This window comes from Mycteria americana, chromosome 7, assembly GCF_035582795.1.
Source record: "Mycteria americana isolate JAX WOST 10 ecotype Jacksonville Zoo and Gardens chromosome 7, USCA_MyAme_1.0, whole genome shotgun sequence".
NCBI classification, from domain to species: Eukaryota; Metazoa; Chordata; class Aves; order Ciconiiformes; family Ciconiidae; genus Mycteria; species Mycteria americana.
In genome coordinates, this window is record NC_134371.1 from 51028770 (window position 1) to 51043659 (window position 14890).

At 36.3% G+C, this 14890-nt stretch overlaps 1 protein-coding gene across 6 annotated transcripts in view; it reads left to right on the top strand.

Moving 5' to 3' along the window:
- The window catches only part of EVI5 (ecotropic viral integration site 5), an 86065-nt gene that overhangs the window by 21541 nt on the left and 49634 nt on the right, over positions 1-14890 (top strand). For 5 of the 6 annotated variants that reach the window (XM_075508368.1, XM_075508363.1, XM_075508365.1 and 2 more), the window contains 9 exons: positions 769-843; positions 1494-1619; positions 2429-2572; positions 3610-3699; positions 3813-3910; positions 5343-5403; positions 7319-7372; positions 9805-9837; positions 10400-10546. In XM_075508368.1, coding sequence (XP_075364483.1) covers positions 769-843; positions 1494-1619; positions 2429-2572; positions 3610-3699; positions 3813-3910; positions 5343-5403; positions 7319-7372; positions 9805-9837; positions 10400-10546 — 828 coding nt within the window. The remainder of the gene's footprint in view (positions 1-768; positions 844-1493; positions 1620-2428; positions 2573-3609; positions 3700-3812; positions 3911-5342; positions 5404-7318; positions 7373-9804; positions 9838-10399; positions 10547-14890) is intronic. The other variant, XM_075508364.1, reaches the window with a different exon arrangement.

A 14890-nucleotide genomic window follows, 5' to 3' on the forward strand; every position in this document is an offset into this window, starting at 1 on the left:
AGTAAAGTAAACAATGTTGACCAAGACAAGAACATGTCTTGGTCATTCAAGTGTTTCTGAACCTGCAAGTAGTAGCAGCAACTGGCAGGGACAAGATACCATGCAGTTGTTACAGTGCCCAAGCACAAAATGAGAATGCCACCATAAAATCAAGTTTGCGTTGCTTTGTCTTCGTTGTACTAGAGCTTAAATTTTCAAAGATAGACTTTTCCACTTTTCCATACAACATAGTTTCAACAGAAAAGTTGGCAGGTTTCCAAATCATACTAACTTCCATAACTCTAGAAAGAAGATGCAACATGCATGGAGATCACCGCATTTCCTCCACCTGTAAATAAATCTGCAGCACATAAGTTTTCTGAAAAGAACTGTTGTTTCTTTGTCAGGTCTGTCTCCTCTAAAAGTGGTAGCCTTGTGCAGTTTGTATGCCAGCTGTCTAGCTGTCTCTGTTTGTGGCTTTTTTTTTTGTTGTTGGGTTTGGTTTTTTTTTTTTTTTTGGCAAATTCCTGTAGTTGAAAACTGCAGGTATTTTTTTTAGGTATGCCTTAGTTTTAGCTTTGTAGGCTATCAGAGAGCAGAGTTCATACCCCTTTGTAGCAACAGGTAGCAACTAGAACATCTGACTAAAACTTCCGAATAGGATGTCTGTCCTCGCTGGATTTGGGAGAGGAAGAGTAAGTTATTAGCAAAATAACAGCATGAACTATGATTACTTTTTATTAATAATGAGGTTTTAATTGTTGAGAGTCTTAAAACTTTATTTCCTAGGCTTATTCTTTGGTGGATCGTGAGGTTGGATACTGTCAAGGAAGTGCTTTTATAGTTGGATTACTGCTTATGCAGGTAAACATGATATTAAAAATATATGAACCTTTAAAATCCCTGCTAGAATGCATAATATATCATGGTGGCTTATTGGGAATTTTTATAATGGTTTTCCTTAGTCATTTTGTTACAATGGAATTGTCAAGGGCAGCTGTTTACTCTGCAAATCAAACGAGATTTATTCTCTGTGGTTCTATTTGCCAAGAAGATACTATCTTTGAGTGGGAGAATACATTTATTTATCAGAGCTAAGGCAGGATTGCAGACTTGCAAGCTATTTTGGTGAATGTTGTTCAAGTATTGAACTTGTCATTTCAATTCTATTATACTGAATCTCCTCAGAGTTCAAATGGAACTTCATAGTTAATTTGACAATCTTAAAGCTGCCTTTGTATTACTGCCTTTTGTTTTATGACAAAGTAGCATATATTATAAGAAACGTGCAGACCTCCATTTCAGTTTAGAAATCACTTGATAGAATTCAATATATACAGAAGTTCATTACAGTAATTGGTTATAAATCCCTTAAAACAACAAACAACCTAAAACCAAAAAAACCCCACTGCACACACAAAACCACCCAACCCTAAACCCTCCTAGGCACTTACTGTGATATATCCTTACATTTGTCCAGAGTTTTTACTGTGCTTTTTTGTTTTTAACTGTAGATGCCAGAAGAAGAGGCATTTTGTGTGTTTGTTAAATTAATGCAAGATTACAGACTACGAGAACTCTTTAAACCGAGCATGGCTGAACTGGGCCTTTGTATGTACCAGTTTGAATGCATGATACAGGTACATAGGAATCTATCAGGCTTTCTCTTCAGTAACTATTAATAAGGAATTTGGAATTACAGTTCAAGAGCAGGCATGTCTGTTGGCTAATAGGCTGTTCTCTTGACAGGAGCTAGTTGCAGAACTTCAGAAGTAAATGCATGTGGCTGTGCGGTCTACTCTTTTAACCTTTGGCAGACAGTGACTGGCTTTAAACAGTGAAGCATGGGGATTTGTATTGCTACAGTTTAAGCATATGAATGTCTAATTCTGTTTGAAGATTCTGAAGGTCAATGTCTTCAATTTATAGCTATTTTAAAAAATGGAAACTGGGAGATACCCTCATATGTAGAGTTAAAATCTTGTTCAGATTTGGGACACAGGAAACTTCTTCCTGGTCAGGCTGATAGAGACACTTAGGTTTGTGTTTTGTGATCCGGTTCCTAGCATGATGATCAGGGGTGGGATGTTAGGTAGCAAATAAGACATAGGTCTCTGGCCATACCCTAGCTCTTTCCAGCTCTTTTTTGTAGCCCACTCTAGATTTGACTTAGGGATTGACAAGCTTGTGACTTCCTATTGGGATCAGGAAGTGTTTTTGTAATCTGTGCTTTGCAGGGTAGAAGTGTTGTAGGGCATTCTATACTGGGACTTCTGTTGCATAGTTCTTGATAATGATGAGTAACATCTTTTCTAGTCCTGTGTTACAAAGCTGCTGTCTGTACTAAATATCAATTATTTTCTTCTTTTATTCAAAATTTGTCAAAAACAGGGACACACTAAAACTACCAGCAGAAGCTTAACATGTATTTTTTCTTTGTCTTTTCCAGGAGCATCTTCCGGAGCTTTATGTGCACTTTCAGTCTCAGAGTTTCCACACTTCTATGTATGCATCATCATGGTTTTTAACTATTTTCCTTACAACTTTTCCACTACCAATTGCAACAAGAATATTTGATATCTTTATGTCTGAGGTAACTACTCAATACTCATATGTTCCATTTCAAGAGTAGCTGTTAAAAACAGTTATTTAGGTAGTGGTATAAATCCCATTATGATGAGCAAATCTCAAATACTCTTGCTTTTTAGTCCTTATGCTTATCAGGTTATTTTGTAGGGGAAAATGTCTGTGTATGTAGTTTGTCAAGGAAGAGCAACTAAATATTTGAATGTAGATACTGTATGCAACTTTGTACTCTAAGTCTATTGAAGAGTTACCAAATCTGTCAGTTCTGGGTGCAGTGCAATAGCATTGCATACAACAGGGACATCAGTTTCTCAGTATTATAGTAAGTTTGGGGTGGAGAGTAATGCTGCTTTCAGGCCAATGTTAAAGCTCCATGGGGATATGCAGTCCAAGAAGAGGGAGTGTTGGCATCTTCTATTGTCCAGATGCTGACCAGTAGCCAAGGAATTTATGGAATTATTTGGTGTCACTGTCACGAAGACACCCAAGCTGTGTTTAGGATTAGAGCTTTGTGTGGTTGTAACTGGTAATAAACCAAAGCTTATGGTCCATTTATGCTCTTTCTCTGCAATTGTCTTTTAGAAAATAGTAAGTCAAAGGTGGATCCTTTCAGCTTACACTCAAGAATGTCCAAGATAGTATATATGAGTGAGATATTCCCTTGTATCTGTTTAAATAGTTTAACTGCATTGTACTATGTCTGAAATTAAAATGGCTTTTTGGAGAAGTACCTGGGGGGTTTTGTACTAGATATATTTAAAATTTTTGATAAAGCTGACATAGAGAACAGCTGTTACTCGAGTTTTTACCTCAGCACTAGCCTCTTGGGGCAGGGGGAGCAGGTCTAGCATCAGGACAAATAGCAGGACTACTTGTCCTCAAGGCAAAATAAGAAACCTGGAACCAATTTGTTGAGAGATTTTTCAGTAGCCCTTTTGCTTGTTTGAGAAACTGGGTGATATTTCCAACATTAGTAAATAGTAGAATTTTTCTGTACTGGTAACAATGCCATGAATAATTGTTGGACATTTCTTCTATTTTCAGGGTTTAGAGATAGTATTTCGAGTAGGTTTAGCAGTACTTCAGATGAACCAAGCAGAATTACTGCAGCTTGACATGGAAGGAATGTTACAGGTAAATTAGGGTTATAATAACTGTAAGAGATGTCTGAAATGTGTAATGTGCGTGTGTGTGTATTTCCTTGCAGCTATTAATTATATGTAATCTTGTGCTCTGATTGCTTTTAGCACTTTCAAAAGGTCATTCCACATCAGTTTGACAGTGGTCCAGACAAATTAATCCAAGCATCTTACCAAGTCAAATACAATGCAAAAAAGATGAAAAAGTAGGTATAACATTTTGAGAAAATAGATTATACTGTTGCTAAGAGCTACTGTTTGTTTATCTTTAAAACTAGTTATTCAGTATTTAATTTTGAATTTTCCATCTTTTAAATTTTTTGGTGTTTTATAGTATAAACAGTTAAAACTGAAGTTCTGTCTGCAAGAAAATTCTTCTAAAGCAGTATTTGCCATTTTTCTTAAATAAAATAAAGCTATATTTCATTTATAAAAATAACCTAAAAAGCTTTTGAAGAAAGCTACAACTTACAGGGAATTACAGCACTTCTGTAAACAGGATCTGTATAGAAAAAGTGGAGGGGGTGGGATGTTTTTTGGGAGGGGGGGATTGTTTGGTTTTTTGAGGGTGAAGTAGGGAAAGGAGGTTAAACGTTATGATCTGGCTGAAATTCTTAAGACTTAAGTTCTCAGGAACTGGAAAAGTATTCACGGTGCTAAAGAGTGCATGTATGATCAAGATTAGTGCTCTTTAAAATATAAATTGATGAAACTTTGTAATACCATTGATGATTGTAAAATAACTTTCATTTGGGGTTTGAAATCCTGAGCATAATACTACTTTTTTTTTAAGGTTAGTTGCATGTCTTCTCTTTTCTGCCTCTGGTAAATTATGTTTTGATAAGCCAAGCTGCACATATTGTGCTTTTCCAGGGTTAAGTTTGGCGATTCTCCAGTTGGTTGTAATATATTGTACATTCACTGTTCTTGCCCTGCAGATTGTGCTAGGGTCTTTCAAGCTGGATTTGCCAATCCTCTGTCAGTGGCCTACGATCAGTGCTGTAGTGAGCAGTCTTCTCTGAAACAGAAGTAGTAACAAAGCTTTCAGGAAAAACATTGTCTCTGAAAGCCAATAGAAGTGTATGTAGCGTAAAATCCTACCATTCTGAGCCTAAACTTCCTTGGTTGCCTTCTGTAGAGGCATTGTTTATCTCAGCTTGTTTTTTCTTGTTGCCACCTTTTTCAATTAGGACAATTTTGTGGTTTGCTGGAGAGGGGCCAAAATTGTTTTATATGTTTAAGATACTTGTCTCAAGTCTCTCTGCATCTTTCTGTCTTCCAGGCTTTCCAAGCTCTTTTTTCTTTTCGCTGAATCTATTGAACTGATTATTGCATAATTCCATTGAGTGGTTATTACAGAGTAGCTCCAAATCATTGCCACTGTAAATGTATACAAGCAAGCACCTGCACTTCAGAGTGCTGGTTCAGAGTCTGTTGATATCTACAGAAGTCTTTGTGTTTAAATTTTGTTTTAATGTCCAGTCTAAATATTTACAGGAGTGCATTTCAAGTGGCCACTTAAACAGACAAAATACCAATAATCTGTATCGCTGTTCTACTGTTATTTGTTAGGTATTACACCAACAAGTAAGTTATCTGCAATTCTTCTAATCTTAACTTACTATTTCTAATTTTTAGGTTAGAAAAGGAATACACTACAATAAAGACAAAGGAAATGGAAGAACAAGTTGAAATTAAAGTAAGAGAGCCTCAACAAGTTTGTTTATGGATCAGTTTAATTCCTACATGTGGGATTACATATTTGATCTGTATATGTAGCAGGACATGTAATTGAGGTCCCCAAATTCTTTTCTTTCAGCATTTGTATTTGGGATGTCTAGTAATAAAGGACACTTATAGTGAAATTACTGAGACTTCTTGTGGACATTTAAAGAAAAATCTTTGATGGAGACCGGTGGTACTTAGTTTTCATTATTTTCTGCTGACTAAAGCTTGATTACAGATGGCGTCATTTATCAGAGGTTCCAAATGTTCTAGTTTAGATGTAGGTGTCCCACACAGGAGGTTTGTAAAACACATGTTAAGATAGAGTTTATCAGATTGCACTTGAGTGGTTTATCATTGATTTTGAGATCTTGATTTTTCTTATGCATTGGACCCAAGATTGAGTGGCTGCTGTCTGCAGTCACTTTTTCTTTTGGAGCTTCTGCAATTGATACATAATGTGGAAAAAAAACCCACCCTGTGAGTGCAGTTTGTGTTTCCCTTTCACTAGCTGACCTACTTCCTGTATTTACTTAATCACTGCATCTTTTTGCTTTTGTGACATAAATAGGTTTTTGCTGCTTTTTTTCCTTTTTCACATTTTTTTTTCACAGCATGGTGTTTGATCTGGATGTGCTTTCTTGTGTCATGTTTTCAGCCAGTTCCATGAGAAAAGGCAGTGGGAGAAATGATGGGCGAGTGTAGTATACAAAGCTTAGTAGAGGAAGCGAGTTAACAGCCTTCCTTCTTCCTGTCCACTGCTAGTCATTTTGCCTTTCAAGATCAGTTTCTAAGGCATCAGTTCTTCAGAAAAATTCAGCGATGAGCACCTGGGAGCACAAAGGTGTTCCAAGCTTTTTCAGGCAGTTTGTTGTTGTAACAGGCAGCGAGGCAGTTAGCAGCATTAGGACCTGCTGTAATGGCATCTCAAATCAGAAGATTTGCAGGACTCAAATGACAGCTCTCTGCAGAACAGGACAGAACAAAATCATTTGAAAGACAACTGTAACTTTAGATTCTAGTATTTTAATTTACTTCAAGTCCTTCCCTGCTCTCCCTCCCCCCCAAAAAAACCAAAACAACAACAAAAAAACCCCCACCCAGCAAAACCAACCAACCAACAAAAAACCCCAACCAACCCCAACAACCCAAAGCTGTCTGTTTCTAGGCCCTTTTTTGGGACCTTATATAAACCATTTCTGACTTACTCTGTTCTGCTAAGAAACTCTGCTATTTTAGCCTGGCAGAGTAAAGCATTACTGGACTGATATCCATGGCCCTATTCTTAGGGATACAGATCTCTTCTATCTGAATGCTGACTGCTAAAATTTATAGGAAATCCACTGGTAAAATATGCAGTTCAGTACAGTTCTTTCTCACTTCTGGGGCATCCGAGGTAAATAATTCTCAGTATAATTTTACAGATTAAATAAATATTATTATATAATTTAATATAAATTATTGGGAGGAAAAGGAAGGAAACCTTGTAGCTATCTCATTAGCCTGTCCTAGTGCAGGGAGTGTCCGAGTGCAGGGAGTGCACTTAACCATGAAGACTGTCTGGCTCTGTTTATGACAAGGAGGCTGTCAGGTCTAATGTGTGGTTAAGCCCTGTGGTTCACCTGCAGACATACTGTTTTCATCTAATGCAACACAGATGCTTTTGTATAACACAAGACTTCTAATCTTTGCTGTATCAAGCTGTTTAAACTCATCTTTTGAGTTAGTACATCATATAAAAGGATGTCAAAAAGGTCACCAATTACTTTTTTTATTTATATTGATTTTCATAGATGTGATGAGATAAAAACATTGTTAGCTTGCTTGGCTTTTATCAGACTTCCAATTCATAACTTGAGAAATACAATTCTGAACCGTTTATCTTCCAGAGGTTACGAACTGAAAATAGACTCCTAAAACAGCGCATTGAAACATTAGAAAAAGTAAGTATGTTGGTGATTAGATTTAATCTGTGTTAATTTATACTTAAATTGATGGCAATTTTACTATATGGAATGGGAATCTCAGAATTATAGCTTACTGTTTTTCCTGCTAATCTACGGTGTTTACTAACAGTGCTTAGCATGGCAATAACAAAGCAATTAGGGTCTGTGCTTGTAAATGTTTTAAGGTTGTTATGTCTGGCTCTTAGTGAATATGAAATCAAACATTTTGACATACCCAACTTTTGTTGTACTGTTTTCTTTCTGAATTAGAAGCATCTGTTCAAAGTCCAGAAGACTACTTGAAATAGTGGACTGCTTGGGTGGAAAAGAGGTTATTGTGAGAATCCTCAGTTTTGAAAATCTGAAGTTGCTGGGTGTTTTTATGCAGGAGCAAAATGACCACCAATGACTACCAATGACCAGAGAGAGATGGAGATGAAAGCAGATTATTTCATTGCTAGCGAATGCAGCAGTAGAGGGGTATTGTTGCAGCATTCACATTCAGTACAGGAAATCTGCTGCCATTAATTTGTTTTACATAGTTTTGAATTTTTGTAGCAATTCTGGGTACGTGGAGGGGAGAATATCTTTTAAGACTTATTTCTCACAGGTTTAGTCTGGAATGGAGTTTTGTTAGGCTTCTTTGTAACTGTATATAACTTTAGAAGTATGCATGGTAACTGTTGTCAATACATTGCCAACATGCAGGCATTGTTCTCCAATGGCCTCTTCTATATTCTGGTATCGTGCTTGCTGTGACAGATTGCATCTGAGCTGGTCTGCTGTAGAATGAGAACACTTCTGTCCGTCTTAACCATGAATAGCAACTATCTTTAACAAATGAAATTGAACGCTCTTGTGAGTTGCAAACAGTTGTTCATGTTTCACAGGGAAGAAAATGGTAAAGATTCAATTTAGAGTGACATAATTGAAAGATGTCACACTTCAGATGTTAAATCCATTACAGTTTCTTGGAGAAACAGTCAATCTGTGTAAAATTCTAATTGATTTCTGAATGTAGTTTGGAAAAATGCACCTAATAAGGACATATTGTGAAAGTTGTGACCAAAAATACAATTTTATAAACATCTTTGTTTCTAATATTGAAGTGCTGATAAAATTAACTGGAAAGAGCAGACTCTTTTTACGAAGTTTGAAGCTGTAGTGAATCACTTCAGTGCTCTTGGCAAATTTATAATAGTAAAGATCCGTGTTTTATACTTAACTTGCAGAGGTTTAAAATCAGATTTTTTTTTTTTTTAATTAGGAAGTCCATGATGAACTGCCAGATGCTAGTGCTTTTGCAAATTCTGTACTTAAAATTTCAGAATTCACTTTCAGAGTATCCCGTTCTGACTGGAATTAGAACATTTCCAAATGGAAAAATATTATCTATTAATAAGAATTTCTGAAGATTGTTGTCATCACAGCATCTGAAAAACAGATCATAAACGGTGAACAAACACGCTCAGTTCTTCTGTTGGAAGCTTATTTCTATTCTAAAATATTTTTCCTCATCCTAACCTATATGATTTGGTTGTGATATCCTTAGTGTACCTTAATAACAAACATCTTACCTTAACTTCTAAGTAATATCTCTTATCAACCAGTTTGAACTTCAATTTTAATAAAAGTTCCAAGGACAAAGATGGTCTGCAAATAGGCATGTTCTCTGTTGTAGAATCTGCAAAAATTGAGTGCTTTCAAGGGTGATAGAGTAGAAATTAATTAAATGTGCAACTTGGGGGGGGGGGGGGGGGGGATGTAGTGCTTATCAGTGTGCATAAATAAAAATTTCTTTCTTGCAAAACTTTGGCAAGGAAAGAGAAACTATGAACTACTCGAGTTACTGCAAGAGTTCAGTAAAACAAAGTATTAGCTGTCATAGTTGAAATTTTCTACTTGTGTCTGTCAGTTTGTACCACTTAACTTTCCTGCTTCATCTTTTTGGAAGCTTTAGTTCTGCACGAATGCCTCAGTGCTTAGTGGAGTTTCCTTTATGCTCAAATTATGCCTTCCTTTCATGTTGTGGATGGACCATAGATGACGTCTTGCATCTATCTTCTAGATTGTATCAGATAATGTATCAGTAACTTTTGTTAATTAGGGAAGCAAGCCATTCAGATAAAAATGGCCAGTCTCCTGTAGGTGAATTTTTTAAGTATTACGGAAATCTGGCTTTGAGACATTCTTGTATCAAAGATGGACTGTGTAAAATCTCTTGTGGAAAAGGCTGCTTCCTGGGACTTTCAGGCTGAGTTGCCTTAATTTATATGAAGAGTTGTTAATTTTGCAAAAAAGAGTTTGTACAGAAAATGGTAGAATTTGGGCATTTTCTTTCTCAGCTCTTGTCCTTTTTGTCACTATTATCACCCCTTTGTGTTTTGGTTTTTCTTTTCCTTATTCCTATCTGAATTTTTCCTTTGTAGGAAAGTGCTTCCTTGGCAGATAGACTGATACAGGTATAGTCTTTTAGTCTTCTACTGTATGACTTTCTTGCTACTGTGGAAAACCCCCAAAATGCTTTAATGCATGCATATTTGCATGCTGTACTCTATCCCTGCCTTGCTGATTTGGAATAAACATAGAGCTAATCTCTTGCTAGAAACTTGTTTCATTTTGTTTACTAAAAATATATAAACCCAATACCTGCACGTTATAATATTTTTCCTTTCCTAATGTATTTTTTGGTACAAATTCCTGTGACAAATGGATTCTATGACACTGTATTAACACTGAAATTGAATATTGTGAACTTAAATCTCTGCATGTACAACTGAGTAATATTGCACGAAAGGAATTTTATTGAATGCAAGTACACAATTGTGCTTGCTAAACAGATGCTGAACTTTATTACAAAGTACTAAAGCAGCTGTTTAGTACTACCTTCTCCTAAAATTTCTACCAATTGTACTCTATGCTGTTTGCAAAACCAATCTGATGAAATAAGCAGCTAAGCATCACAAAGGCAGTCTTTCTTGGATTTGTCCGAAATTGCTTAAAAAAAATAAATTATGTCCTAAGGGACAAGTGACAAGGGCCCAGGAGGCTGAGGAAAACTACCTCATAAAACGGGAGCTGGCCACCATCAAACAGCAGAGTGATGAGGCCATTACTAAACTGGAGCAAGCTGAGAATACCATCAGGGAGCTCCAACAGCAGCAGCAATGGGTAAGGAGCCTGGCAGCACATCATCTCATCTTTTTCACTCACTTGTGTTTATTTTTCCTCATCATGACATGGTCTCCATGCTGTCCCTGTAAATGCTTGTTCATTGTGATTTGCATTCTTAAAATTACACAAATTAGACTAAATGATATTTTGGTCTGTTCTTACCGATAGATGAGATTCATAACCCTGGATAGATGTAAGTTATTAGTTAAAACCAACAACACCACCCAAAATCAAAAAACACACCAAGCCAAAAGCCCAACAACAACAGAAAAGCACAACCCAAAAACCCACCACCACCACCAAAGAAATACTAACAAAAAAGGGCACACAAAACCTTTGGTAGCTCCTAACGCTAAGAATCTAGCCACTGCAAATTGTGTCACTCTGAATACTCACATCTGAGAGTTGATTCATAATGCCTTTACCTAGCTTCTCATTTAAGTCAGTTTCTTCCATGTTAATGTTTCTTCTGTGTACCTATTTTTTTTTTTTCTTAGCATGCTTAAATTTGCTGCTTGCAAAAATAGAAGGGTATTGTCCCTGAATTTGAATGACAGGACTTTATTAAAAGGTGTAGGTTTATGTGCAGATAGAGCAGGAAAATAACTTTTAGCAGCTGTATGTAGTACTGTGTTTGTATGTACTATGTGTGTTAGGTAGTATAATGTGCAAGACTTCAGACCATTACTGTGAGATTGAAGATACTTTCTCTAAGCCACTTGCAAAGGGCTCGGTATCTTCTCTTGAAAGAGGCAGGGAAGCAGTTTCAGCAGTCTTCACTTGCTGAATAAACTGCTCTAGCAGTGTTGATGTGCATATGCTCATAGTGTTTTAAGTAAGTGGTATCCAAGTACTTGTCTGAAGCCCTGGGCATTTCAGGTGTATGAAATACAACTTGTTAGAACTACAGCATACTGCAGCTGCTTGCCAGATCCCTTACAGGCAGTATAGCAGTTTGTTTTACACATCTTCCACCAAAGCTCTTGAAATATGTATGTCTCGTCTTGGAAGGTGGAGATGAGATTTACTGTTAGACTGAAAAGAAATTATAACTTAAATGCAACATTGTAGAAATAGTTTGTTTTGTCTAATGCATTTCAGTGTAAAAAAAATGTACATCTTTTAGAATAGTTGCAAGGAGTTATTAATGAGCTGTTACTCTGTAATGTCTAATGCTGCTTTTATTTAACTTTAGCAATTTCTTTAGGGGAAAAACATGAAGACATTATGATTAGGAAGACGGGGATGTTCTAGCGATGCTTTCCAAAATTTTACATATGTTGTAATCTTTCAAGTGAAATAAAATGAGAAATGTTCATAGACTTGGGTAGCCAGCTGTTTACTGTCTGATTACAATAGTACACATGCTTTTGGAATGTGTTTTTGGAGGCATCCATGTTACTTGTACTCAATTGAAAATTACTAAAAGAGACTAAAATGCTATACTTAATATATTAGTTAATTGATGGGTAATATGACTTTTAAAGCTAATGCTTTTAATCATGCTGGGGACCTTGTTAAGTAGCAATGATGGGGAAGCCTGGCAGGTTGGCTAGGCATGGGAACTGGTCCTGAGCAAAACTAAAGATAACTGTGGATTGCAAAATTGGCTGGATTGGAGCTGCAAGGGCAGAAGACTGGACAGGTACTGCAGGAGTGGAGAGTAAGTAAAATGCGAGAATGGGCAGTTAATTCAAGAGCCACACTTCCTACCCTGCACACTTGCAGCCTTGTTTTCCTTCATTTAAATGTGAATGTGACTATAGGAAATAGTCTGACTATGTGTGGAACTGAGGCTGTAACCATGTGGTTATAGAGGGATTTGTGCTTAGTGGCTGACTAATTTTGAAGTGTAAGGAATAGTACTGTGGTTTTGAGGACCCTCTGAATTAACTTAGACAATGTGGTGAAAGTGTTAAGATGGTTTCAATTAGTAGTTCCCTAGATTCTGCTGCATTAGTAAGACTTGTAATGGGACAGGCTTTTAACTTTGTTTCCAAGCATGGAAGTAGCAGCGACAAATCTTAACAGCTGCCTGCACTTAGGTCACCACCTAGTGGAAATCCATCAATGTCTTTTGAATATTGTCATTTCACTTTGAATACACCAATAAATCTTTTTGCCACTTCCTAGTGTCAGTAGCTTTGCTCTTGGTGATACTTCTTTTCAGTATTGTTGTATGAATATTTGCTTTAATGTTTTTTAAATCCGATTATTTCAGTTTTGTTCATGATTAGCAAAAATGATTGCACAGTGAACTTATAAATGGCTGCATAGTTTATCTGTACTTATTTAAAGGTACAGCATCTATCCTACATATTTTATAATCTACATCTTTTCCAATCTTGAGTTGTCTGTTTCAGCATGGTAGAAACTGTAAAGTTGGGGTATGAATTTCTGAATAGGACTGTATGAAAACAACTGCCTAAGGATACTTGTGGCTGCCTCTTCTGAACAACACTGGGGGATTTAAAAAAAAAAAAAGAACAAAACACAGCCCACTTTTACTTGTAAATCATGAGACAGGAGAAATAGGGGTATGGTTTTTTGTTTTGTTGGTAGCAAAAATATGACCTAAACCGTAGTATTTCTAAGAAGGCTGACATATCCTTTGTAAAAAGGTTATGCATTTGTATTTAAATATTATCGAGGGTTTATTCTATCTGTTCTATGAGATTTGATAGCACAAGTTGGATGGCTTAAAGGTAAGTATTGAAAGTGCCTACAGGATGTATGTGTGTATGAAGAAATGCTCCATTGCAGCACTGCTTTGTAAGGCTGAATACAGAGATGGGTAGAGGAGTATTCTTTTGACTGAAGTCCAACACCAGGAGCCCAAATTATATGCAACTCTAATTCTCCCTGTGCTGAAGTATTTATAGGGAGTTTTTAATTGAACCAGAATGACTTTATTACAAAGTGTTGAGTCTACTTAGAGAGTCTACTCTGACCATTGTTTCTTAGTGAAAGGAAGTTCTGCTATGTACTCTGTAGTACTAATGATCATATAATAAATCACATATTAAGTGTCATCAAATGTATTCTACATATTTCTGAATATACTTAAGATCATTTGGAAGGGGAAAAGGAAGTGGAAAATAGTAAGGTTTGAGATGGAGACTTCACAATTTTACTTTGGATGTGAAGTTTTACGTCTTAGTAGAGAGCAACTCTGTCAGCGTAAGGTTTTTAAAAATAGTGTATAACCTGTATAATTTTTTATATTGATAACTAGGAAAAAATAATTGTAAAGCTGACAGTATTCTGCAGTGCTCTTGGAGTTCAGTGTTTCAGCTACCTAAACATTTGCCTGAATGGTTTTGAAGAGAGTGGTACTAATCTGTCTTTGGCATGTCTGATCTTTCAATACAGAAACTTGCCAAAGGCTTCTAGATGTGGTGGGTAACCAAAAGATTAAGAGGAAGGTGGTTTCTTCCTCATACTGCTAGTAAATCAAGAACTGCATAGAGGAAGTTGTGCCCGACTTCAACAGAATACAGAAGGTTTTCTTTTGAGGCATATTGAGTGATGGTATTTGAGGAGTTAGGGGTGAGGGTAATCAGCCTGTTCTGACCTACTCTGGATAATTATGTGCTGAAGGTTTTTTTTTCTCTGTTCTTCTCCTATTGTTTCTAAATGAAAAAGGTAGCTTCTTCTGGATGCATAAAAATGAATAATCTAATGATTTCTGCCAGTTAAATATGCCTCCAGAACACAAATCTCAGTCCTTCCCAGTGATACTCTAATTTTCAGTGATTGATTACCCAGTTCATTAGTCTGAATGCTTGCAAACAGAATCGCAGAAATGAGAGGCAGTTCAAGCTAAAATTGCTTCACATCTTATTTTTAAGAAGGCTCTTCAAGTGTACTATGTGAAGATAGAGTTTTAATTGACTGAACGTTCAGATGAAAGCATATGCATTTTGCAAGGTAATTCATAGCTGTGTATTTGGTTATTTTTACAGCAACTCCATAATGCATAGTTTCTTTTCAGGAACTCATGCTAAAATGACTGATAATAATTAAGAGCATAAGAATTGATATAGGGAATATATGCTTGTAAGTGAGTGTTGCAACCTTATGGAAGGCTTCACTATTTTACGATATACTTTTTTTATGTTATGTTCTGATTTGCAACCAAAAAGCAGAAAAAAAAATACTGTATTTAGTAAAGTACTACAGTTAGTGCTTAAATGTGTAAAGACAGTTAGCTGGGCAGCTGCTGAACAATCTGTTAGTTGCCCTTCATTACAGAGTACTGGAAAAGCATTCTGTAATTACATGTAATAATGTGTCATCAGCCAAAATAATATTAGGAATAGTTGTGTCAGTCTCTGAGAT